Source organism: Onychomys torridus, chromosome 17, assembly GCF_903995425.1.
Source record: "Onychomys torridus chromosome 17, mOncTor1.1, whole genome shotgun sequence".
Taxonomy (NCBI): Eukaryota; Metazoa; Chordata; class Mammalia; order Rodentia; family Cricetidae; genus Onychomys; species Onychomys torridus.
Window position 1 is genome coordinate 10850948 of NC_050459.1, and position 27361 is coordinate 10878308.

A 27361-nucleotide genomic window follows, 5' to 3' on the forward strand; every position below is an offset into this window, starting at 1 on the left:
CGCATACAAATTTCATAATGTTTTAAGGAAGTTTATAATCATCTGTTGGGACACATTCATAGCTCCCCTCTGTCACATGGAACCCATGGACCATAGGCTGGAGAACTCTCTAAGACATAAAAAAGAACAAGGTGGGTTATGATGAGGAAAGAGACGTTCCACTTTTTTGTAGGAAAGGAGATATATTTGTAAGTATGCATACATATAAAGTACAGGGGGAAAGCAGAGAATGTGCTAGGTGGATATGTGCAGTCATTGTATCTAGAAGACAAAGAAGAGGGACTCCATAGTATTGAGAGATCACTCATGAGAAACTCATACAATTCAGGAAAATACACCACAGATAGAAGCGGCGGATGGGGCACCTTATTATTCTACAAGTGTAGGTTTGTACTTTGTACGGTAGAAAGGCATCTACAACACATATTGCAAATAGCTTAGTACATACACACTGCTAATGGTTTGTTTGTTCCATGTTAACCCTAGCCCAAGTGTCTCTGCTGGAAAAATGAAGGTTCCACCAGCCTTGGGACTATGCAAACCCAGCCACACAGTGAGGTGATAATGAAGGAAAAATTCAGGACACATGAGGAGATACACACCAACATAACCTCTGGGGTAACGCTGACCGTTTGACCAGAGAGGCAATACTAAGCTTTGGTATAATTGCCTTTGTTTCCACTCCTTAATAAGGCTTCTTGGCTGAAGATGAGCTGTAAAACAGGGTGTTAGAATGTTAATCCACTGCCTTCTCCGACCACTGGCTCTCTGAATAACATATAATTTAAAGATTCAATTCCCATCTCTGCTCTTTAGCATTGTGTTGACAGCACAAATTTTCTTTATAAAATTATTCTTTTTATAAAATGGATAGAAGAACTGTAAGTGTGGTAAACTCTACCTTGCCACATACCCACCTCAAGTTAACGAGCACAGTTAGATCACTACCTAAGAATGGAGAAGACAGAAAGGAAAATGTGTGTGTGGGGGGGTGGTGGTAGGGGGATAGATCCCCCTTAAATATTATATAGTCACACATATATGTATACATTCACAGAAAAGGATGCAGCCAACTGCTCATAGTGGTGAGAGCAGAACCTTTGAGTAGTGACATTCTCTACAGTTCCGTTCAAAAGGCAACACGTGTGCACGCAATGAAATGTTAAAAACACAAAATGCCCGGCGTGGCGGTGCACATCTGTAATCCCAGCACCCAGGAGGCAGTGGGTGAAGGGGACTAATATTCAGAGGCCAGTCTCGTACACAGGGCAGGATCTGGACCACCCAGGACTGCAGAGAGAGAGAAAAATGCGGTCTCCAAAACATCCCGGGCGGTTGGGGAGGGGTGTGTAGCTATAGCAGCATCTCTCCCACTCCCTGAAAGCATGGAATCCCGCTAGATTCTCTGCGCAGCCTCCCCAACAGAGGCGAATGAGGTGGGCACAGGCGGCTAGCACCCGGGAAAACCACGGAACCAATAGAGTGGGCACACCCTAGAGGGGCCGCTTTCACAGGGGACTTCCGGGGGAGGGCCTGTGACGAGCGGAAGTGCCGTGTGGCGCTCGGGGTCTGGTCCGGGCGGTGGTCGGCAGGCTTCGGTCCATCGGCACCAGGGTGCGCGCGGACGGTCGAGTGGGTGTCAGGCGCCTGTGCTGGCCTCGCAGCCATGAACCTGGAGCCGCTGCGGAAGCGCGTCCGGCAATATCTGGACCAGGTGCGCGGCGGGTGGCCGGACGCTGGGTTTCGGGGCGGCGGGGCCTGGCGGGGCCTGGCCGGGGATTGCGCAGCTGCTAGCTCAGATCGTGCGTGGACTACAGAAGCTTGGCTTGGGGGTGGGGATGGGGGTAGAGGGTGGGGTTGCATTGTGGCTTTGGAATCTGGCCGGACGACAGGATGTTTCTGAGCGGATTAGTTGTGGTTCGTATTTGGCTTGAATGTGTGTGAATCGTGATACAAGCAAGCTGTCTTTCAGTTAGGACTTGAAACAATACCTAATACTACATCTGCAGCCCCTGCACCTCCCTCGAGTGGACGACAGGGAGTGTTTAAGAAAAGGTGTGTCTCTGGAGTCCACGTCATTGTGATGTCATTTGGGTTTTTGCTAAAATGCTTGCTCTCCCGATAAATGGGAAACGGAATTGATGCTAAGTGGTTTGCCAGTTGTTTGTGCTTTGCTGGAAGGCTGCGTGTTAACCAGCAGTCAGTTTTGTGATTATATTCTTTGGCACTGAGATGTAGAGAGGATAATGTGGGCCGGGTTTCCACTCTGGGGGCATCTGTTCTGGGCATAGTCTCAGCTCTATAAGGCTTCCTCCTGTCCACCTGTTTGGCAACCCTGTTCTGATTGTATCCTGGGGAACCGAGGCAAAGGCAGTAAGCCCGTGATTAACACTAGCCACGACAAATTCATGAGTGTCTTTCCGCTGTCATATTATTCTGTTAGAGTTGGCTGTAGGGGATGACTTTGCCCATGGTCATTTGAAATATTTGGGAATCTAGTGCGCTATTACATTCTACTTTGGGGTTCATTTTAGCTTATTGAAAGTATTATTACATAAATGTCAGTACCCTAGAGAGTAGATGATCGCACAGTAATCGCTTAAGTTATTTACTGTTTTGGATATTCGCTGATACGTTTTTTTGGTAGTGTATGCAATAAACTGCTATCTCGAATTGTATTTATAAAGGTCTTACAGTGATGGGCTAAAAGTCATACTAGCTGAGCTGTAACATGCTAATAATTGATGGGCCTCTTGCTCCATTTAAGAGCTTACTGTAGTGAGTTGTTGGTTTTGTTTTACGGGTTTAGACTAGTAGGTATGTGTTCAGAACTGTAGGAGCAATGGCAATCACCCTGTGTTTGCTTTTTGTATGCAGCAACAGTATCAGAGTGCTCTGTTTTGGGCAGACAAGGTAGCTTCACTCTCTCATGGTGAGTGACATGCTATTTTTTCCCCCTAACTAATCTTTAGAAATCTCTCCATGAACCTCTGACCACTTGTGTAATTTTGCCCCTTAGAGGAACCCCAGGATGTTTATTGGTTGGCTCAGTGTCTTTACCTCACAGCACAGTATCACAGAGCAGCCCACGCACTCCGCTCGCGAAAACTGGACAAAGTGAGTACTGAAACTGTGGACCTCAGAGTGCCCCAACTGTACAAAAAGTCGTTAGGTTCTTTTTATTATTGTTGTTAAATTTTTTCATTTATTTTACATAACGGAGCACAGTCCTCCCCCCATCTGTGTGTCATTGTGTGTCTCCCCTCCCCCCCATCCACTCCTCTGTCTGTCCCCAGTCAGAAAGGGGCAGGCCTCCCATGGGAGTCAGTAAAGCATGTCATATCAAGTTAAGGCAAGATCAAGCTCCTCCCCCTGCATTGAGGCTGGGTGAGGCATCCCAGCATGTGGAATAGATTCCCAAAAGCCAGCTCAAGAGCCAGGGACAGGTCCTGATCCCATTGCTAGGAGCCCCACCAACAGGCCCAACTGCACAACTGTCACCCGCATGCAGAGGGCCTCGGTTGGTCCCATGCAGGCTCCCTGTCAGTTCACAAGCTCAGGTCATCTGCTGTTTTGTTTTGTTTTGTTTTGTTTTGTTTTTTATTAATTTTTTGCATTTATTTTTATATACTTGTTAGGTTCCTATATTTGGTATGCGCTCTGCTTTTGAGTTAACATTCAAAAGAAATCGAGTTTGCTTGTTTTTACGTGAAGAGATGGTTTTTAAATATTTTTTTGTTTTTATTTGTGTGAATGGGGAGGAGGTGAGTGTGTGTGGGTGCCCTGCGAGTGTGAGTGAGTGTGTGTGTGTGTGTGTGTGTGTGTGTGTGTGTGAGCCCTGTGAGTATGGATGCCTCCAGAAACTAGAAGAGGACATTGGATTCCTTGGAACTGAAGTGCCAGCTGGTTGTGAGCTGCCCATTGTGGGTGCTGAGAACCAAACTCGGGCCCTTTGGAAGAGCAGCAAACACTCTTAACTGCTGAGCCACCTCTCTAGCCCAAGAGAGAGTTTCTCACTCTAAATCTCAATCATTTATTTTCCCTCACTTGCCCACTAATCTAATCTCTAAGTTCTCAATATTGTGTTTTTGTTAGTTTGGTTTAAAATTTTGCTTTTAAATATTGTTTATATAGTGTGTGTGTGTGTGTGTGTGTGTGTGTGTGTGTGTGTGCGCAAGCACACACAGACAGGCACCTGAACCACCTGTGGGACTTTGTCCTCCTTCCATGTGGGTCCCAGGGGATCAGACTCTGGTCCTTGGTCCTAAGGCAAGCACCTTTACCTCCTTAGGAGTCCTGACAGCCCTATTTGCTTGTTGTAAGATCAGGTCTCACTGTTTTGTTTAGTCTGGTTTCCAATTCCTGGGCTCAGGGCAGCTCTGCCTCAGCCTCCTGCATAGTTGGGATCACAGGTGCACACTCCTTGGATCCCCTGCACCTTAACATCTTTTTGATGAATATGGGCTAAAATATCTAAGGTTTTAAGTATGGGTGTGTGTTATTTTACATATTACATGCACATGTTTTACATGTGAAGTGTTTGATTACTTTTTTGCCTTAATTTCTTTTCTAGTTGTATGAAGCATGCCGATACCTTGCAGCTAGATGCCACGTAAGTGTGCTCAGTTCATTTATTTGGTGAAAATTTGACTTATATGAACAGTATGCATCCTTCATGGATATGTGGCAGTTTGTGTTCTGAGGCTGAAGCTTGGTGACTGGGTGTAACAGCTCATAAAGAATGTCCTTTTCTTCAGTAGTATTGTCTATAAAATACTGATTTTTAATTCATACAAAGCTGATATGCATGGAGAAAGTTGTAGTGTAGGCATTTAAGTTTAAATAATGGATACAGTGTTTATTGCCCTTTTAAGTCTAGAAGACATAAGTGACGAATGGCACTTCCGTTCTCTTCATAGTATGCTGCAAAAGAGCACCAGCAGGCTCTGGACATTCTTGATATGGAGGAACCGATTAACAGAAGGCTCTTTGAAAAGTACCTGAAGGATGAAAGTGGTTCCAAAGACCCCTCCAGTGACTGGGAGATGTCACAGTCCTCGGTGAGCAATACAGCTAGCATGTTTCAGCAGCAGCAGTGGGAAATGCCCACATCACATGACAGAAATTCTTCTACATGTATATGGTGCATACAAAAGTTACAGTTACCTGCTTGTGCCAACTCACGGGAAGACTGAGACATTTCTGCTAGTTTGAAGCTGTGATCTCACAGATGCCTGGAACTGCATACAGTGGGTGGAAACCTCCTCCTCTCCTTTCTGTGTTTTGTACATATGCAGGGGAATCTTAATTAGCTTTGATTGTTTACAGAAAAAAATTTGTTATTTACTTGATAGCACTTAATAGTGTTGTTTGCTATGTTTGAGTTTGTAATATTCATAATTCCACAAAATTGAAACAGACTTATACTGTAATCACATACTTAGATTAACTTGGCTTGTTACTCTTTTTAGCAGTTTATTAGGATACAGTTACACCCACTGAAAGTGTACAGCCTGTGGCTTTTCATGTGGCAAGCCTATGCCAGCCTTACCTCCAGCCACGTTAGGGCACTTTTATCATTCTGAGAGAGCTATACTGCTTTGTTGTTGCTCCCGATCTACCTCTCTCCCTCAGAGCATAGTTACAAGGGAGCTGGGATTGGTTACTGTGCTTTTCACTAGGACAATGCAAGAATATTACACATCTGGGTATCTCTCTCCCCTTTCTTTCCTTCCTCTTCCTTTATTAATATAATGTACTTAGAAGTGTGTTAATTTTCTGCTAGGAAATGCATGTATTTCGTATCTTGGGATTATTACTTTTGGGTCTTGTCTATTAACTGTTAGGAATGCATGACATACTTTCTAATGCATTATTTGTTTTATGAAGTTACATTTTAAAAACACCTGAGAGAAAACTGCCCGTGTCTAAGAGTCTCTTCCGAAGGCCGTTATGTTTAAATATTGATTTGTGAATTTTTACCACTTGTGGTTTTAGTCGTCTATCGTGAGTCATCAGTGACTCAGTTAGCATGATTTTTAAGGTTGAAGGCCGTGATATGAATCAGACTCCACATTCTCTTGGTAGTAAGAAGCAAGATGACCAACAGTATGGAGGTATCCACATATCCAGTCCTTACAGAGTTCCATAAATGAGTAAAGGAAACTGGCCAAGACAATGATCAGCACACAGAAGCACATACAACTGTCAGGGCCCATTTGAACTAACTCGGGTCTCTGGGCTCTTCCAGGCCACTGCTGACCTTCACCAGGAGCTCTCTTGCTGTCTGGGTCTGCTGTTCTCTGGGGCCTTCTCATTTGTTTATGCATCAGACTCTGTCTTTCATCTTGATTTTGTACATTCCCTTCTCACTCTGAACACACAGAGGGATGTGCCTAGAAGCCGTATTTCCGAAATTACCAAGGCTTCACTGGATAGAGTCATCTGTGCTCAGTGTCCAGAGAAGACACACCAAAGAGGCTTTAGTCTAGCCTCAGACTTACTGTGTAGCCCAGGTGGACTTGAACTTGCAATCCTCCTTCCTCAGTTTCCCAAGTGCTGGGATTCTAGCCTGGTGAGACCAACGCTTTGCTGATGTGTGTCTGTTGGTTTGTGCTGCACTTTGGCAGTTGGGATGACACCTTGGACATAGTAAAAACTCTCAGTCTTCTAGTAGTACATATCTCTTAGTCAAAAGTTAGTTTACTTAGTGTGTAACTGCTTGTGTTTTCCCAACAGATAAAGAGTTCGATTTGTCTTCTCCGCGGGAAAATCTATGATGCTCTAGATAACCGCACCCTGGCCACCTACAGTTACAAAGAGGCTTTGAAGCTGGATGTCTACTGCTTTGAAGCATTTGATCTTTTAACATCACACCACATGTTGACAGCACAAGAAGGTTTGGGAACTCCTGTGTTTGTTGTTGTTGTTTGGAATAGTTAATGTTGTTTAGTTTGCCTTATTTTCTGAAATCTATGTAATTGAGAGCAGGGTACATGATAGGCTGAAATAGACCTGCGAACTTCCCTAATGCCTTCAGGGATAAAGCACATCACAGACACAGTGTAGTGCAGTATCTGTTGCTGAGAGTCTTGGGGTTGTGGTGTCGTGAAGTCTTTTGAGGAGTGAGATGAGGGGGACTTGTAAACCAGATTCTGTTATTTTCATCCTGGCCACACTTTAAATCCCTTGTTTCCAAGTCCCAATGTCAGAGCATTACACCAACAATCTCTAAAATTAGGGCTCTGCGCGCATTCGATTTAAAGCTGCCAGGTGACTAACTTCCCTCAGGACTAAGAGCCACTGATGATATGTGAAGTAGGTAATCAAGGGAACAGGAAAAACAGAGTTGGTATGGTAATGGCATTCATACCAGACATGGCCAAAATAGTGAGTGCTTCTTAAACCATTGGCCTATTGGCAGTTCTGAAGACCTGGGGACAGGGTCGAGTTAGGAAAATGGCTGCTGGCATCTAGTAAAGGCCAAGGACCCCAACGACCCCCTGCTGTGTTCGGGTGCCTGGCAGAGAGAGCAGCCATGTGTCAGTATTGTCCTCCCTAAGGCCTGTGTTTTCACCTGGCTGATGAAGAGGACCAGCTGGAGGTCACCTGGCCCGGCTCTTCCGGTGTCCGAATTCTCTACTTTGATTTCGTTTTCTCCTGATTTGATCTACATGGATAGTGAACTATAAAAGTATTTTCAGTTTGCTGTTTTCCTGTGAATGTTTTGAAGACTCTTTTTTTCCTTACCATTTTTAAGAAAAAGAACTTCTTGACTCACTGCCTCTCAGCAAGCTCAGTGCTGAAGAACAAGAATTGCTACGATTTGTGTTTGAGAACAAATTAAAAAAGGTAAAAACCTGAGCTGACATTTCCCTTATGTAAATAACTTCCGTAACATTGGCCTTTTTCTTTTATTAATTTTGTGTATGTGCACATATGTGCATGTGTCTATATATGTGCTCTTGCCCACACACATGCAATGGGTGTATGCAGACCTCAACTGATGTTGTGGTATTTTCCACAGATTCTCTCATTGAACCTACCTGCTTGGCTAGAGTAGCTGGCATTAAGCCTGCAGCATTCACCTGTTGCTTAGTGCTGGGATTACAGGCCTGTGACCATGCACAGCTTTTATATGGGTGCTGGGAAGTGCTGAGATTACAGGCCTGTGAGCATGCTCAGTGCTTACACGGGTGCTGGGGAGTGCTGGGAAGTACTGGGATTACTGGCCTGTGAGCATGCACAGCCTTTACACACGTGCTGGGGAGAGCTGGGGAATGCTGGGATTGCAGGCCTCATGATTGCACAGCAAGTGTGTTGTGCCCAGCCTGATCCAGTTAAAAGAAATTGTTTATTGATGTAGCATTTGCCAAAATAGATTATTTAAACATATGAAATTGCAGAGGGAAACTTTCAGAGAGGAGAGCTACTAGAACCCAAAGTTAACCGTGTTTTCAGCGCCTTGTGTGTGTCTGGTGCAATGTCTTCACGTCTAATAAAACATGGATTCATTCTGCCTTTCGCTTTGTTATTGTTCATTTTATGTATAAATTTCTCTGTTTCAGTATAATAAGCCCAGTGAAACTGTCATTCCTGAGTCAGTAGATGGCTTGCAAGAGAATCTGGATGTTGTAGTGTCTTTAGCTGAAAGACATTATTATAACTGTGATTTTAAGATGTGCTACAAGCTCACATCTGCGTAAGTATACTTGCTGTTTTTTGTGTACGAATGTGTGGTTCAGGCCCTAGCTGTCTAATTCAGATGTGGTCTCTGACAGTCTTACATTAGTTGTTGATGGCTGAAGTTACTGTTACCATTTCTAGAGTACTGAACAAGTTGCTGTATTAAAAGAACAGGTTACAGACAAACAGTTATTGATATGTGTAGGCTTGCTATAGTTACTTGGGAAGAATATACATGTCTGTCTTCCCAAGCCATCTACTGACTCGGGAATGACAATTTCCCTGGGCTTACTCTACTGAAACATAGAAATTTATACATCAAATAAACAATAACAAAGCAAAAGGTAGAATCAATCCATGCTACCCAAGAGGTGATAGTTTGAAGATAACATTTGTCCCATGTTTTTGTAAAACTCCCATGTATTACCATTGGCTCTAACAATCCTCTGTCTTACATATTCCTTGCTAAACCATCTCCTCCACATACTAGTTTTCCATTGTACCTCTTCAGACATCTTAGCTAAATTACATTTTAGAGATTTTTGTGGTGCTTTGGTTTTGTTTTAGTTCTTGAATTTTGAAATCACAAAAATATTAGTCAATAAATACTTGCGATCTATTTAAAAATGTATACTATATATTCTTTTTAACTAGGTAGACTATATATTAAAATTCTGTTGATTTTAGTGTAAATGGAAAGGCTAAAGTTTATTTTTATTCTTTCCAACTGAAATAGTTGATAATTTTTATTTTATTTTGTGATAGTGGAGATTGAACCTAGGACTTGTTCACTTTTGGCAAGTGTTCTGCCCCTGAGCCCCAGCCCTTTATATTGATAACAGGGTCTTACTGAGTTGCCCAGGCTGGCTTTGAACTTGTGGTTCTTGTGCCTCAGCCTCTTGAGTAGCTGGTAATGTAGGAATGAACTGTGAGGCCTGGCATCCCTTTCCTTTATAACCTAAGCGTTGCTCTAACCAAAGTGAAGGGTTACAGGTTACAGCATCATATGTGGCATAACAACTGAGCCTGGTGGGTGACAGGATGCCTTCCTCCTGCCCAGACTCCAGGTAGTAATGTGCTGCTTCCACTTTCAGAGTGATGGAGAAAGATCCTTTCCACGCAAACTGTTTGCCTGTGCACATAGGAACTCTTGTGGAGCTGAACAAAGCAAATGGTGAGGACTTACATCCCCAGTCCCATGATCTCACCAGCTGAGAGTGACCTCAGCCTCCTGACCCTCTGTATCCACCTCCCAAATGCTGGGATTATAGACTTGTGCCACCAGGCCAGGCTTCAGTGAAGGAAAAAAAGAGCATTCTAAACATTGAAATTTTGTATTACAAATCCTGGCTACTTAAGATACAGCATAGCAGAGCCCCACAGCAGAAGTAATACCATGATCAGAATGACTGATGATCTGTTTCCTGGCAGAACAAAGTATTTCCCATCTCCCTGCTTCCTGTTTCCTTTTCTCAAATGTAATTTGTGGTTCGGAGTATATTAGCTTTATTAAGTGTCAATTTTGACTGTTTTCTTTCCTGTCTCGTGTGTGTGTGTGGGGGGGGAGATTTGGAACAGGGTTTCTCTGTGTGGTGTCCTGAAACTCACTATGTAGACCAGGCTGGCCTCAACCCCAGAAATCCGCTTGCCCCTGCCTCCCAAGTACTGGGGTTAAAGGCTCTGCACTGCCTGGCTCCTATCTTTTTTTGTTTTCTTTCAGTATAAAATTACCATAGAAAAACAGATAAATCAATATTTAGAAATTGGAAGGGAATAGATATTTTGCCTGTATTTCCCATGATGTTTTTTTGTTTTTGAGAAACATTTAGTATGTTGGGCAGTATACTTGCCCTTAAGTCTTGTGAAACTGAATAGTGAGTTTTGTCAAGGGGGGAAAAATCCCCAGAAAAGCTTCAACTCTAAACTCGTTGAGCTCTGCCCTGGGGGTCTGTAAGACCGTGTCTCCTGGAAGCAAAGATGTAGACTTCTACCCCCGGAACACTAAGTCCAGAATGCATATATGCCATCATGAGATGCTAAGGCATACACACTTCCCAAGAGGAAACTCTCTCACTTCTGTGATAAACATGGAAGTTTGGATAACAGTTTGATTGTAGCTGACTGATACGCCATCCCAGCCTGTGGCGTGAGATGCATGAGTTCTCAGATGGGCCTCTGCCACACTCTAAGTGCTCAGGTGGGGCGTCTGCTCATGTGACCCACCATGCACCCTTAGTCCACTTAGTCTCTCAGCTAGCGCTCAGTGCCTGGATTGGGACTGGGGCAGGGTGTACCAGGTGGATCTGTACTGGCGGGAAGAAGGTTTGAGACGGTTGTGTGAGAATGGTTTTATGGTAGAAGGCCAGGTCTGAAATTGGAATTGTTCATATCAAATTACATTCTTTCCCTTTTTCCTAAAACAGAACTTTTCTACCTCTCTCACAAACTGGTGGACTTATACCCAGGTAACCCCGTAAGTAATCCAGTGTTTTCTCCCCTAAACTTTAAGAAAACATTTTGCTAATATAGAGATAGCAGCTTATATTTTTAAGTTCTAGCAAGTAATGTTTATGTTAAAGCATTGAGACAGAATCTTCTTGTGCTGGAGATAATAGCAGACGGCTTTAATGTCTAGCCCAGGAAGTCATTTTTACTTACGTTAAAGCAATAATTTAGAGTAAAAACTTTTCCTCTGGTTATAGAAGTATACATAGTCCTTTAACATGCTGTAAAGATACACAAAAGTGTGAGTTCACTACATGCTTCCCTCTCCTAAGGATATAACTGCTCACAGCCTTCTGTGTGCATGTGTGACTCACCACTGAGCTCATGTTGACTGCTCCAACACCTCCAGTGTCAGAATAGAGAGCTAAAGAGTGGAAAGTAGAGGCAGGCAGGAAATGTGTCCTTGTAGACAAAAGTGGTGATCAGAGACTGAGCCTCAGACAAGAACGTCTCTAGCTCAGCTGAAACCAGTGTAGGGGAATCCAACCAACTGAAAATCAGAACACAGCTAGAAAGCAAGGGAGAGCCAGGGTCAAGCCAGAACTCATAGACAGGTGCACTTAGGAGCTTGTCCTCAATAGAAGCCACCTTGAGAAACCTGGAGTATCTGTTCTTATACAGGCCCTCAGTAATGGATGTGTGATCTCAGAGAATCCCTAATTCAGATGAAAATATGTGATCTGGGAGCATCTACCCCACCCTCTGTCTAGCCTACCTTATTAGATTCCAGTTCAAGGTTAAGCGTCTTTGGTTATAGTAAATATTGAACTTTTTAGGTATCTTGGTTTGCAGTGGGATGTTACTATCTCATGGTTGGTCATAAAAATGAGCATGCCAGAAGATATCTCAGGTATGAATTTTTTTCTTTTTTATGTAGTGACCCTCTGAGAAGGGAATTCTTGCTCATAAGCTTTCATGCATAAATGTAGGTGTGTCCAAAGTAGTGAGGATGAGTAAATACTTCCTTGGGCCAGTTCTTTCACGTGCATTGTTTATTTGTATGACTGTCCTTTAGGATGCTGTGTGGGGAGATAAAGCAGTGATCCAGGCCTTGCACACCAAGAGCTTCGATGTATTGTTTTACTTGTAAATGAGAACAGGAAACAGAATGATGTAGTTTGAAAGGGCTGTCGTCCTTTACACTGTCAGCCTTAGCTTTTGCTAATAGTGCAAACACATTCACTCTGAATGAGTTAGGGTAACTCAGTGTGACCGTTGAGTAAGAGGGTTCTGGGAAGGATCTGCTGTGGTTTCAGCTTATCTTGCCCCAGGGTGCCAGCATGGCACCTGGCTCAGAGCAGGCCCACATCACGTGGCCATTTGTGCCACCAGTGTCTCCCCGGTCACAGAGTGGGCTACTGCGCGAGTAGTATTTGTAAGTTGCACACAGTATGCTAATGGGTTCAGCTACATTCTCTGAAAAAGCGCAGGACGCCTACAGTTTCTTACTGTGTATGTTGTCTTAGTTTAGCTGCATTAACAATTGTCCATGTTTGTTGGTTTATTCACTTGATGTCATTAATGTTTTGACACCATCTACTTAGAAAGCTTAAGTTGGAGAACAAATATTGAATATTGATTTTGTTTCAGCAAAGCTACCACACTGGAGAAGACCTATGGGCCTGCTTGGATCGCCTATGGGCACTCCTTTGCTGTGGAGAGCGAGCATGACCAAGCCATGGCGGCTTATTTCACAGCCGCGCAGCTGATGAAAGGGTATGCACTGCACAGCACCTTGACTGAATGCCAGGGAAGGGTTCTGCTTGTGAAGGGAGGCGAAATTTCCCGTAGGAATATTAGTGCCATTTGTTCCTGAATTCAACAAAACTGTCAACACTTGTCTCTTAGGTAACAGTTTGTATTTATAAAATAACGGTGGCTATGAGGGACAGGATTTTCTTCAGTCGGTGCAAGAAAACTAGGAAATGAGACCAAGGACAGAGGTGAACTCAGGAGCACCCCACACACACCTTTATTTACATGCTCATGAAGAAAATATTTATTCATAGTAAAATCACGATGTCTGATCTATTACCGAGTTATTTGGTGTGTCTTGGTTGTGCTACAAAACTGCATTTGCTGGTAGGTATTCGAGGTGTCAGGATTATATATGCAGGATCCAGTGATGTTGACTCCCTCCCTCCAATTTCTGACCGTTTTTGCTCTGTGTTCAGAATTGCTGCTGGTTTTTAGGTGTAGTGTAATTACTGCGTCTTCTCGATCCACTGAGTTATTTATCGCTACAGAATGTCCCTCCTTGTCTCCGGTAGCGTTGTCTGAGGGTCCATTTTATCTGGTACTGTGGTCACACCAGCTCTCTGATTTCCTACTTTCCCATCCTTTCAGGTTCCCTTGTAGTCCTGTGAAACTGACTGGTAGTTAGGGAGCTGTGTCCCTTATAGACAACGCACAGCTAAGTCATTTTGAACCGTCTGTCTATCTGTTTGCTGTAGTGTGTATTCCATTTGCCTGTGATGTAATCACTGGGAAGCTGGAACTTACTTTTTGCCTGTCGCGTCTTTGTTCCTGCTCCATATTCCTGCTTTCTTTTGTTAGATACTTCACTGTGTGCTTTAGTTCTTTAGAGTCATGTCCTCAGTGACTCTCATGTGGGTGAGTGACATGTGAAAGCAGTTCAGCATTCATTCATAGTTCCTTTAGACTGTTCCTGCCCACCTCCTGTGTACTGTTGCTATCATTCAAGTTAATGTCTCAGATATAATCCATTACCACAGCTTGGAGTTGTTCTCAGTTGTCTTTCAGTCATATTGAAGAGTTGCAAGTACATTTACACTGCCTTCTATTTGCCACTGGAGTTACCTCTACCAGACTCATTCATTTTTGATTAAATATAAGCTACCTGCAGTGTCCTTCTATAACACATATGGAACTTGCTCTAGTTTCTCCAGTAGATCTACTAGTGACGAGTTCTCTGTTATACCTTGTTCTCATGGGTCCTTCTACCTATCTAAATGTGTTTATAAACCCTTTTAGCAAAGGTTTTTTATTTCGTTTGTTGTGCTTTTCGATTCCAAAATTACTGTTTGGCTCTCTGTTACAGTTTCCATTTTGGGGACCCTGAAGAGCTGGCTCAGCTAAGAGCACTTAATTTCTCTTGCAGAGACCCAGATTCAGTGTCCAGTGCCTACATAGCAGCTCACAGTTTAGGGGAATCTGATGTCTGCCTTTGGCCTTCACGGCTCCTGCACACATACATACACTCAGTCACAGACATATACAAAATTAATTATTTTTATTGCTATTTTCTGATGGGGCATTGTTCTATATTTTTCATTAATTTTGCAACATAATTTTATAAACATAATTCTTTGAATATTAAGCTAGCTTATTTAAAATATTGTCTTTTGTTTTGTTTTGTTTTTCAAGACAGGGTTTCTCTGTGTAGTTTTGGTGCCTGTGCTGGAGCTTGCTCTGTAGCCCAGGCTGGCCTCGAACTCACAGAGATCTGCTTGCTTCTGCCTCCCGAGTGCTGGGGTTAAAGGCGTGTGCCACCACTACCCAGCCTTAAAGTATTGTCTGTTAAATACAACATCTCATCTTCTCTTAGGATGGTTTCTGTTGACTGCCTTCTTTTTCTGTTTGGACTGTACTTTACAATTAGAAAGAAGTAAATGATAGGATGTAAAGCTGACAAATTTCCATTGCATCACAAAGTTTTGGGTATTGAATATGTGAAACTTTCAAATATTTTCAGGTGTCACTTGCCAATGCTGTATATTGGACTAGAATATGGTTTGACCAATAACTCTAAACTGGCTGAACGATTCTTTGGCCAGGCTCTGAGCATTGCCCCCGAGGACCCCTTTGTCATCCATGAGGTTGGAGTGGTTGCCTTTCAGAACGGAGAGTAAGTACCAGAGGCTTCAGCCCTTGAGTTGGCTCTTTGTAAGTGGGGCCTGGTCCCTAAAACTTCACTGACCAGACTTGCTCACAGTGGATTTTTATTTTTAGATGTATTATTTTAAGAGGCAGGGAGGAATTCAAAAGTAGAAATTCTCTTCTTGGAGTCTCTTAAAACACTAAACTATGTTCTGATTCTCCTTTAATATGAGCTGCCACAGATTCCAATCCCATGTGTGGCCTGTAGGCCCACAGAATCTTTAGCCGTCTTGGTCAACTAGATGTTAGATTCACACATTTGAGAAAGTTTTTCACATTATCTTGTGATTAATTATTGTTAGGACAAAAAAATTAAACCACTTAGAGTAATCCAGTCTAGTTTACTCATAGTAGTTTGAATATCTGTAGAATAAGCAATTTGGAGTCATACTCAAAGAGAAAACTATACGCTGCATTATATATTATACATTAATGTAAGCACAGATCTTCATTGTTGTGTTCTAAAATTTAGGTTATGGGGATTATGAGAGGTGGCTCAGCAGATAAGAACACTTGCTGCCTTTGCAGAGGACCAGGGTTCTGTTCTGAGCACCCATATGGTGGCTTATAACCACTTGTAACTCCAGTTCCAGAGGATCCAGTGCCCTCTTCTGACTCTGCAGGCACCAAGCATACACATGGTGCACTTACACGAATTGAGGCAAAACACTTAGATGCATAAATAAATAAATCTTTAAAAAGTTTTCAGATGGGTTATGTAGGTTTTATAAAGAGGGTTTATGACTTTAAAAAATAAGGATTATTACTTTCTGTATATGAGTGTTTTGCCTGCATGTTTGCATATCACGTGCCTGGTGTCTACAGAGGCCAGAGGTGCAAGATGGTTGTGAGCCATCTTGTGGGTCCTGGGAATTGAACCTGGATCCTCTACAATAGAAACAAGTGCTCTTAACTGCTGCACCAATTCTCCAGCCCCATGGAACTTTGAAAATAAATAATATCTAATGTGTTTCCTCCTCAAATTTTGCAAGCACTTTTTCTGTGAATTGGCCTACAAAAATCCCTTGTTTCCCAAACCAATACTCAAAGTGATTTTAACCTTTACACGTGGGATGTGAAAAGCCCAAGTCCCCTGAAACTTTGTTCCAGGCTGATCTCACACAGATTGTACTCAGTGTTTTCTTTTTGTTTTTCTGTAGTCTGTTTAGCGCTGTGGTTTTCAGTGTTTTTGTCGCTAACTTTACTATCTAAAATAATTTCCAAACTTACTGCTGCCTTTGGTGAGACCTAAGCAGCCATCATGTGCCTCCAAAGGAATGTGCACTAGCTCAATGGTAGGTGAGTGGTTGTGCTTTTGGCTGAGGTTCAGTGTTAGTGAACGGACAGTGTATGTTAAAGAAGGTCAGCCGTTGTTTACAGTCTAAATACCACTGATCACGAGAATGGACTATCTCTCCTAAAACCTGAACCTCTGTGATATTAATGTCATAAGATTAGCTATTTGTCTGGCTCAGTTTTTTTCTTTCTTGTTTCTTTTGCATTAAATTTTTTTGTGTTACTGTAAAGTGGTGAGTTTCATTATGGTATTGTGTGTATGTGTGTCATTGTACTTATTTTTATTCATGGATAATTTTTAGCATTGAATATCTACTAGAGATATTCAAATTTTCCTGTGTTTATCCTTGCAATTTTAAATAACTGTTATTACCCCCCCCCCTCTATTTTAGATGGAAAACAGCAGAAAAGTGGTTTCTCGATGCTTTGGAAAAAATTAAAGCAATTGGAAATGAGGTATTGTATGTAATATCTATATAGACACGCAGAGACACTCCTGAGCACAGTTACTGTTAGACAAGGGAAATGCGGGCAGGCTTCTGGAAGAGAGCAGCCTAATATTTGACCTAACAAGTAACTGACAATGTTATGCTTATCAGCTGACGTTTAGGCCACAGAAAACGTAAGCTCAGATCTGATTGGGTGTGACAGGGCAGCAATCAAAACACATAAGGTGGGTTTGTTTCTCTAATGATTTCTGATGGTTGGTGGAAATGCTAGTCGTGTTCGACTATTGCTTCTTAGAGCTTCAGAGAGCCTCCTCTGGTTCAGTAAGGAATGCAGTTTAGCAGGAGACCCACCTCTGTAGAATTAGGTGTCATTCAAATCCAGGCCTTCTCTTGTCTTCTTGAATGAATGCCAATGAATTAACCTTCCAAATGGTAAGGCTGTATCCACACTGGTATTATTCATAAGTGGTTATTTTAAATGTAAGCGTGTATAGCTAAGAGATGGGCATGTGGCTGCTCTTCTGAGTTCTAGTTTCTTTAACTGGTTTTTCTAGTCTTACTGAGTTCCACACCCTGGTTTTAATTTGTACATTTGTGCTCATGGGCTCTCTTCTGTTTGTCTCTCTGTCTCTGACAGACACAATGTCATTGGGCTCCACCAGGGTAGATTGAGCTCTGCTTGCATTGGTCTTTATTGTCTATCATTTGAATCACAAACATATTTCTGTGTGCTCCACATGTATGTCTGTAAACCATGTTTTTTCCTCAACTGAGTCATGGATAGTTCTGAATAATACTAGTGTTTTGGTTAGAGTAGGTTTGCCGCTCACCACATCCCATCTTTGAGACAATTCAACATCTTGCCGTCCACTGGCCCAGCAGCAGTAGCATCACCTGGAGCTGGTTACAAATACAGTCCTAAGATCTGTTAATACAAGTTACAGTTTTAGCAACACTCTGAGTAGAGTTTCATGGATAGGAAAATTTGAGAAGCACATTCCTGAGCCACTCCTAAAAATGTTTTTTCTTTCATAGGCAGTTTGCAATCTTATAGAAACTTAAGTATGAGAGCATATTACAGTTGAAGTACCAGCATGCCAATTAAAAGCTACAGGAAAGGAAAATTCTGTTTTGCTTTAATAAGAAACTACATCAGATGTCAAGCTAGCTAGAGAAACAACTCAGCCTAAGAATCTCAGAAGGATTTTTTTGTTTGCATGGGCTGAACTCCTAAATCTAGTCCTCAAAGCATTGGAAAAGGTGGCCCAAGTTCCTTTGTTTATTTGCTTAACATGTATTTACTAAGTACCAGCCAGGAGCATGGAACTGAGCATCAAATACAATAAGAACTATTTCCCTATTTCCTGCCCTCAGATCCACTGGAAAATGCAAGTAGGTAATTTGCAGCAGTAAAGCAGTATGATCGAGGATTATGAAGATCCCACATGCAAGGGTTGTTACCCAGATATGACAGTGGCCAGGAAGGGTTTGGGGTGTTTCACACCCCATCCTTAGTAAGCAGACATTAACTAGACAGAAAGCAATGTATTTCTGAGGCAGAAATGGCATGTGCAAAAATCTGATTCATTTTGTTTTGGATCTGACATTTCAGAAGATATCAAGAAATGGGGCAGGAAGGTTAAATGGGTGTTTAAAGGCCTTGAAAATGGTGTTGGAGAGTTGGCAAATTATCCTGGGAAAAGGATAATGTGAAGCTTCAGAAGAAGAATCCATAGCTAAGTTCGTAGGATAGGCGCTCAGGCTAGCCTTCTGACACTGGGAAGCCAAGGTTTACACAGTTGGAATTGTGACTGCCAAGTAAACTGAACAAGCTCTGGGGTGTCTTAGAAAGGCTGGGATGTCCTGTTCCATTGAGTGGCTGGTTGGACATTTGGGATGATCTTGAATGACCAGGGAAAGATAAATTGTTAAGGCACACTAAATTGGAAGTGCTGTAACATTTCTAGGTGGAAATATTGAGGAGGCAGATGGCTATAAAGATCCAGTATTTCAAACTGAGCTCTAGGCGGCAAGTACACAATTAAAATGTCTTTGGCATGGGTGGACTTGGGACAGAATTGTGCTCGTTACAGTAAAGTGTTAGGAAGTCTCAGCTATAGTGAAGAGAACTGGATGAAGCAGTAGTGCTGCCTCTTCAGTGGAGGAGGCGCTTGCCAGAAAAGAGCCCAGCTCGCAACCTGTGGGATGTGAAATGATTCCGTACGAACAAATTAGGCTGCAGTGACGTGGAGCTTGACGTTGTTCTGTTTTAGGTAACAGTGGACAAATGGGAGCCTTTGTTGAACAACTTGGGGCATGTCTGTAGAAAACTGAAGTAAGTGAAGTAGAGAATTTCCCGTTACATTCTTTGTGACTGAAAGTATGCTTATTTTGAATGGCCTTTCTGTGCTTTTATTCCATGCTGTCCTCCATGTACTTGGCTGCTCAAATGCAACAAGCACCATCATCCCCTTTTCCTGCCTCAGTTGTACACTCTTATTTTAGAGACATTCAGAAGTATAGCCATGCCTTTATTTTTCTTCCCTTACATTAAAAAACTTCAGTGTTCAAAATTAATTGGAAGCATCTGAATGATGAAGTCTAATTAAAACCATACCCACATTCTGGCTTTGTTTCTCCATAAGTTTCATGATATAATAAACAGATGACAGTTAAATGGGTTCTTTGCCTGGAAATGCACTTCAGTTGATAGAGTGTTTGCCAAACATTCAAGAAGCCCTGGTTTGCTTCCCAGCCTTGCATAAAACCAGACATGGTGACGGGTGTCTGTAATCCAGTCCTAAGTAGGCAGAGGCAGGCAGATCCAGAGTTCAAGGTCATCAAGGCTACATTGTGAGTTGGGGGCTAGCCTACAATACATGAGGGGGGCTGTTTTGTTTGAAGAAAGTCTTGGGAGCTCTAGATTGTTCAGAAGCTAGCAAGTTTGCTAGATATGCCAACACATATCTAACACAGGTAATCTCCTGGACTTGGGGTGTGAGCCAGGAAGATTGCTGCAAGGTTAAGGTTAAACTGTCTCAAAAAACCCAAACACGTGAAAATGGCTTTACAAAAGGCTTGAGTAGGGAATACCCCTAAATATCCTTATGTAATACAAAATAGTCTTACCGCTTAAAAATATCTGAAATACAAAGGGGGTGGAGGCAGGAGGGAGTTCTGTTGGAGAATTTCTTTGAGTATTGACTATTCATTGAAGCACTAACATTTCCCAGACTTTAACTAAGTATGAAACCTTTTCACAAAAGATTTTTACAGAGCAGATATTCCAAGAACTTTGGAAAATGCTATTCCAAGTAATTTATATGTTAAAGTGTGGTAGTTTGAATCTAATTGCCCCCATAAACTCATAGGGAGTGACACTACTAGGCGGTGTGGCTTTGTTTGAGTAGATATGGCCTTGTTGGAGGAAGTGTGTCACTGTGGAGGTGGACTTTGAAGTTTCATATGCTCAAGCCATGCCCAGTATCTCAGACCACTTCCTGTTGCTTCTGAGTCAAGATATAAGAACTCTCAGCTCCTTCTCTAGCATCGCGTCTGCCTGCATGCTGTCATGCTCCCCACCATGACGATAATGGACTGAACCTCTGAAGCTGTAATCCAGCCTCAATTAATTGTTTTCCTGTATAAGAGTTGCCATGGTCAGGTGTCTCTTCACAGCAATAGAAACCCTAACTAGGACATAAAGCAAAACTCTTTTGGTTGTTTTTGATTGTCTGGGTATAAAAGGGTTATATATCAGGAAATGCTGGTGTGTGGAGAAGCTCAGTCTGAGAGTCAAGGACTTTCTGACTGATGTCCCCTCAGATGGCTCAGAGGATAGCTGCTTTATGCTGGAATTTCTCATCCAGCTAAGGGACATGCCAAGAAGTGAATGAATGAATGACATGCCAGAAAATGAATGAATAAACAGACAAGCATCCTGATTTGTTTTTTGAAACACTAAGTAGCCTTGGCTATCCTGGAACTCACTATGTAGACCAGGCTGGCCTCAAAAGATCTGCCTGCTTCTGCTGCTTGAGTCCTAGGTTTAAAGGTGTGTTGCACCATACTCCACAGGAAAATGTATTTTAAGATGTTGAAATCCATAAAAGTAAATATGGATTAGTTAACATTCTAGACTATATCTCTGAGGAAAGTCTATGGATTTACAAAGGCAAATAGGAATTTTTTTCTTTCTTTTTCTTTTTTAAAGATTTACTTATTTATTATGTATACAATGTTCTGCCTGCATGTATGCCTGCAGGCCAGAAGAGGGCACCAGATTTCATTATAGATGGTTATGAGCTCCCATGCAGTTGCTGGGAATTGAACTCAGGGCCTCTGGAAGAACAGCCAATGCTCTTACCTCTGAGCCATCTCTCCAGTCTGACAAATAGGAATTTTTTAATTAGCTCTTTTATTTTACCCAGTAATTGTTGTCTTCCCTCCTTCTCTTCCCTGTGTCCTCTTTCAACAGAAAATATGCTGAGGCATTGGATTACCACAGGCAGGCACTGGTGCTGATCCCTCAGAACGCATCTACATATTCTGCTATAGGATACATCCACAGTCTGATGGGCAACTTCGAAAATGCTGTGGACTATTTCCACACAGTATGTCTTTGACTTATTTACATCTTACTCTGAATATGGTTAATATGTGCTCCTTGTTTTCAAAAGCTCTTTCCCAGGCAACATTGTACTTACTTACAGGTTTAAACTTCTTTAGTAACCCTGTCCTTATTCTTTTCTCTGCAAAGAAAGTATGCATGTTCTATAGTATTCAGCAAATTAGAAGTAAATGTGAGGCTGGTCCTGCACTGAGGTATTTGTCATTCCGTCCCATCTGGATTTTGTCTAAGAAAGAAGAGCAGAAATTCCCATTTATTTACATAAAAGCCTTTGAGAGCTCCCTGTCTTCCTTCTTAGAACTTGTACCATTAACTCCGTGTTCCCTTTGGAGATGAACAAAAACAGTCCACACATTTATCACAACAAAGAGTCTTGTCTTAGTTCACATACCTTACTTCATGAAGATCTGGAGCTTGAGGTAGGTTGGTCTTTTTGAAGATCCATAAAAGAGAGGAGGAATGATAAACTGAGCTTTAATAATAATAAACACATTGACCACAGAGGAAAAAAAATTTATCATAATCATCTCCTATCATTTTTGTACTCTTCTGTGCCTAGTCGTTAAGTTTTTACAGGCACTCTGGTATATGCATTACACACACACACACAACTGAAATAAGTGGTTTCCCTCTTCAGCCTAGGCAGTCGGTGTCATCTCTCCCTTACATGGTGTCCTGGTGACAGCATACCTAGCTCTTCTTGAGTCTGGGCTACACGAGCTGCACATACTGCTTTGCAACTCATAAAATGCTCTCAGATTGCTGACTTGTCAAGAAACACAACCACACAGTTTAGACAACCACACAGTTCCTAGGTTACCCTTACATAGTCTTCACGTGGTCTTCTCCCTCCTGACCACAAGCTACACCCTTCCTAGCCCAGGCACCCATATTACAGCTGTGCCTGGTCATAGCAGCAGCAGGTACTACAGCTGTAAGACACCATGGTTTAGAAACATTAGAATTTGAGACCATGTGGGCCCTAGGCTCAGTTCACTAATGATGTTTGGAGAAACAATAATGTGTGAAGCAATGCAATATTTCTTTTCTTCTTTCAGTTTTTCGAGACAGGGTTTCTCTGTGTAGCCCTGGCTGTCCTGGAACTCACTCTGTAGATCAGGCTGGCCTTGAACTCATAGAGATCCACCGTCCTCTGCATCCTGAGTGCTGACATTAAGGGTGTGCACGGCTACAGTATTTCAAAGATAGATTCATTGGTGTAATAGGTTCATAACTGGTCTTCAAGGATCAAGTAGCAATTTTCAGGCTACATGAAGTCCTAAAGTTAGTCCTGTGGCTATGGGACTGAGCTGGTCAGCTTACCCTCAGAAAGTTTTATGATCTACATGATCTTTCAAATGTATACATTTGAATATTAATGTAAGTAGCCTATCTTTAATTCAGTTAATGCACAAGGTTCACAGAACTCCGAAGAGACAAGAGTGGGAAGGTGTGATGAACTTCCCTGACCCTCACCTGCTGTTAGCAGTTACCAGCTCATGCCTAGTCTTGTAACGAGGTACTTACCAGTACCCGTCTGCCCTATCCTGGACCCCACAGAATGCTTCGTGAAAGTATTTGCTAACAAAAGTGAAGGGATAACATTTTAGTAACCATGCTTGGTCTCTTTGGCAGGCTCTTGGTCTTAGGAGAGATGACACGTTTTCTGTTACGATGCTGGGTCATTGCATTGAGATGTACATTGGTGATTCTGAAGCTTATATTGGTAAGATTAAATCCTTCTCCTGGCAGTGTGTTATACGCTTCCTGTTTGGTCTCTTGAAATCTCACCCAGTGTTTGGAATTTAAGAAACTTATTTGTCAGAATCGTGCAATACGAGTTAGTGGCTCATTTCAAGTTGAATACTTGCTATACATAGAACATTTGTGAAACATGGTGTACCAAAGAGTCAGTCTTACTACATGGTAGAAGAGGAAATCACAGAGATGTTACTCTACAGCAAGTGAATGCCTTTGTCCCTCTTGTTTTATAATACTTAACACAACATAATGATCTACATGTTAATGGAACATTAAGATGCCTTTCATTTACTAAATAGTGATTTATGATTCTTTGAAATACTTTTATAGTGATAAACAATAAGACAATTTTAAATACAATTGCTATACTTGGCACTTCTTTAGGAATAAGTATTGTGAGGTCAGGAGAATACATTGAGGTTAAATGTTAGGATCTAGACCTTGAGGTAGGTAAAGATTTCTTTAAAGAGGGAAACGTGGAGAGGGGGAAATGATAAATTCGGCTTTAAATAAAATGCAGAACTAACACCATTACAAGAGAGAAAGGCATGCCAGTAACTGGAGGAAATGACTCAAGCACAGTGTATCAGAAAGTTCATGTGTAGGCCCAAGGTGATGCCCCAGCGTGCAGAGAACCTTGGTGACTGTCCGGGCAGCCAGCTGTTTCTACCATAACTCACATTTTTTGGAAGTCACTTGTTTGCACTTCCTGCTTTACTAGGTAATATTATTTCCTCTCGGGCCTCTGAGGGAATTGAAGATTAGATAGTTATATTTTTCCTTGTTAAGAAATTTCAGAAAAGAAACTCACTAAGAGGTGTAAAGTGTATAAATTTGAAAGACATCATAAGATAGTTTTTGTTGGTAATACAAGCTAGGATAGAAAGTGAATTAGGTACATTTTGGACTCACCAAAAATAGGATCGATAATGGAGTATTTTCGCTGAGTTTGTCAAATGCAAGTGGACTAGACATTGTTGGTGTATTTATTGTTTGTATATATGGTATATAGTTATTGTAACTTTATTATTAGACCAAAAAAGGGAAATGTGGTGATATTTTATTTGTGCAACCCAATAAAGTTTATCTGAGGATCAGAGGAGAAAGCCAGCCACTATATTAAACATAGAAGTCAGACAATGGTAGCACATGCCTTTAGTCCTATCATTCGGGAGGCAGGGATCTGCCTGGATCTCTGAGTTCAAGGCCATACTGGGAACAGAGCCTTAAATTCCAAAACTAGTTAACCATAAAGGTTTGGAGGTCTGTACAGACAGACAGGAAGTGACAGAGCTGGGCAGGAAGAAGTGATGTAGCTAGACAGAGAGAGCAAATGAGATAGTAGAACAGAAAGGCATATAGGCGTGAGTATAAAGGAAGTAGGGCTGCTTTGGAAGCTGAGGGTTGGTAAGGTGAGGTTGGCTTATGGCTTTTCCTGTTCCTCTGATCTCAGGTTTTAACCCTGATATCTGGCTCTGGGTTTTTTATTTAATACGACCGTTTAGAAATTCGTCTACATTTGTGTCTAGAATAAAACAAAAATCCTGCAAGAAAAAAAGCATTAAAAATGGGCAGATATGCTGGAAGGTGTAGTAGTCCATGTCTGTAACCTTACCACTTAGATTGTGGGACAGGAAGATAATATGATGCAGGTCAGCTTGAGCTATATATACAATCTCAAATTCCAGTGTGTGTGTGTGTGTGTGTGTGTGTGTGTGTGTGTGTGTGTGTGTGCGCGCGCGCGCGCGTGCGTGCGTGCGTGCGCGCGCACGCCCTGCCCATGAAAAGGAGCAAACACCAGAAGAGTGGCATGTCATTAGGAAGCACATTGAAGGTATTCAGCAACACCTTACCTGGGAATGGAGCTGCTGTTGGTATAAGAGGCCACCATGCATCTTCCAAGCAGCTAGTGCTCTTAACCACCGAGCCATCTCGACAGTGTTGGTGAGGATATGGAACAACTGACATTTCTGTGGTTTTGATTATGGTAGAGACAGGAATAAGTTAAATCTGGAAAACTATCCAGTGTGTTGCCAAAGTTAAAAGTTAAATATTCCTGAGTAATAGGCTACCCACATTCAGTGGTTTAATCAACAGTAATGGATGGTTGAGTTCTGTGGGTCACTTGAGTGACCTTCTCCTGGGTTTTCTGATTCATTATTCATGTGGCTGTGGTCAGCAGATGTATGACTGATTCTGTGATGGACTCACCAGTGGGTGGAGGACCTCAGCTGGGATGGCCAAGTCCTGAGATTTTTATCCAAGGCTACTAAATAGTGTAGGTGCTCTTCGAGATTTGACAAGGAATTAAATTTCAAGACCTTGAAAGTTGCACATCATATTCATCATACTCTGTTCATCAAAACAAGTCACATAATTAAACTCAGTCACTGTTGGAGGACGTCTTGTTATAGGTCAAGGATGCTGAACTATATACATTTGCGCGCGCGCACACACACACACACACACACACACACACACACACACACACACACACACGACCCAAGGTAAAAAGCTTACCTTCAATAGTAGGCATCTGCTATGACTTTGGGGGCATCTGAGCTCCAGCTTCTATGTTAGACTTTTTGTTACTGTGTCAAAATTACTTGATAGGAACAATTCAGAAAAGTTTTATTGTAACCCGGTTTCAGGAGCTCCAGCCTAAGGCATGAGGAAGCCGAGCAGATTACTTCATGACAGCCAGGAAGCCGAGGGAGAAAATGCTATGTTTGCTGCCTTTTTCCTTCTCTCCCTTCAATCCCAACTGGGCCCCTAGCTTAGGTGTATTACTGCCCACATTCAGAGCAAGTCCTCTGCTCTTAACTATTCCTCCTAAACCTGCCTTTACAGATACACCTCAAGTGTACTTTACAAATCGCTGAGGTATTTCTCAACACATTCAAGTTCCAAGTTATAATTTATACTTACTGTTTTTTAGGATGTTTATGTCATCCTCTGCCAAAGTACCTAGTCTTGAAAGTTATTAGTATGAAATGCATAATGTTTTCAGTTATGTCAGAAATTACTGAACCTAATCTATCTGATTAGATTGGCTCAAATATATATTAACCTTAATTTTTTTTGGGGGGGGGTGGGTTTCGAGACAGGGTTTCTCTGTGTAGCTTTGCACCTTTCCTGGAACTCACTCTGTAGCCCAGGCTGCCCTCGTACTCACAGAGATCTGCCTGGCCCTGCCTCCCGAGTGCTGGGATTAAAGGCACGTGCCACCACCACCCGGTTTAATCTTAATGTTTTTATAGACTTTGATATAGCTTGACACTATGCATCAGTTTCTATGAGTGACTGCCCAACATGGTTTAAGGAATAGAATTACTCAGGCTTTGGGAATCGTTAGCTGTGGAGCCAGGAAGGAGCCGTGACTGACTGCAAGTGCTTTGAAAACTGCTCTCAGCATCTCCTTTGAGAGGGGTGGAAGTGAAGAAGTAAAGGAAAGAAGAATGGCATCCCCTTCTGACCTGTGTCCACGTTCTTTCAAGTACAGTCGGGCTTCAGTGGCAGCAGCGTAACTGTTCATGATGGAATTTCACGTTTTCTAATTATGGTGTTTCTTTTTAGGAGCAGACATTAAAGACAAATTAAAATGTTATGACTTTGATGTGCATACAATGAAGACACTAAAAAACATCATTTCACCTCCGTGGGATTTCAGGGACTTTGAAGTAGAAAAACCTACCACAGAGGAAGCAGGGCTTGCACCTCTGGAAAACGCCAGTAAAACTCCAGATTCCAGGCCTTCCTTGGAAGAAACCTTTGAAATTGAAATGAATGAAAGCGACATGATGTTAGAGACATCTATGTCAGACCACAGCACATAACTCGAGACATTGGTCCAGGACCTATCCCCCCATCACCCCACACCCCACCGCGTGCTATATAGGTCAGTATTCCCTTGTATCCTTGCTAGTCTTAAGAGTTCCCGCTTCCTAATGTGAATCCAAACTACATCTCTATGTTGAGGACCAGTGGCCTGAATTAAGAGATGGGATAGCACACCTTGGCAGCAGATGTTTGCTGATCTTGTGAACCTACAAAGTAGTCATCCATTATAGAATAAAGATAGCCAACTGTTCGTTGTGTCTCTTTCAATAAATTCATACTTTGAAATAATTTTTGA

General features: G+C 42.2%; 1 protein-coding gene across 1 annotated transcript; it reads left to right on the forward strand.

Annotated features, from left to right (window-relative positions):
* Positions 1-1521: 1521 nt before the first annotated feature.
* Cdc16 (cell division cycle 16) lies at positions 1522-27361 on the forward strand. Its single transcript, XM_036209462.1, has 18 exons — positions 1522-1714; positions 2878-2932; positions 3020-3117; positions 4574-4612; positions 4920-5060; positions 6739-6898; positions 7760-7851; positions 8568-8701; positions 9780-9859; positions 11109-11158; positions 11967-12040; positions 12781-12906; positions 14906-15058; positions 16779-16842; positions 19109-19170; positions 21313-21448; positions 23101-23191; positions 26803-27361. The coding sequence occupies exons 1-18, from the start codon at positions 1667-1669 to the stop codon at positions 27060-27062; spliced, it is 1863 nt and encodes a 620-aa protein (XP_036065355.1). The 5' UTR covers positions 1522-1666; the 3' UTR covers positions 27063-27361.

Bases quoted from the DNA above. Each gene is read 5' to 3' on its own strand.
- Cdc16 (XM_036209462.1), top strand. From the start codon at position 1,667: ATGAACCTGGAGCCGCTGCGGAAGCGCGTCCGGCAATATCTGGACCAG. The intron at 12,041-12,780 runs GTATGAATTTTT...ATTTTGTTTCAG, and splicing joins CATGCCAGAAGATATCTCAG to CAAAGCTACCACACTGGAGA. The intron at 19,171-21,312 runs GTAAGTGAAGTA...CTCTTTCAACAG, and splicing joins CATGTCTGTAGAAAACTGAA to AAAATATGCTGAGGCATTGG.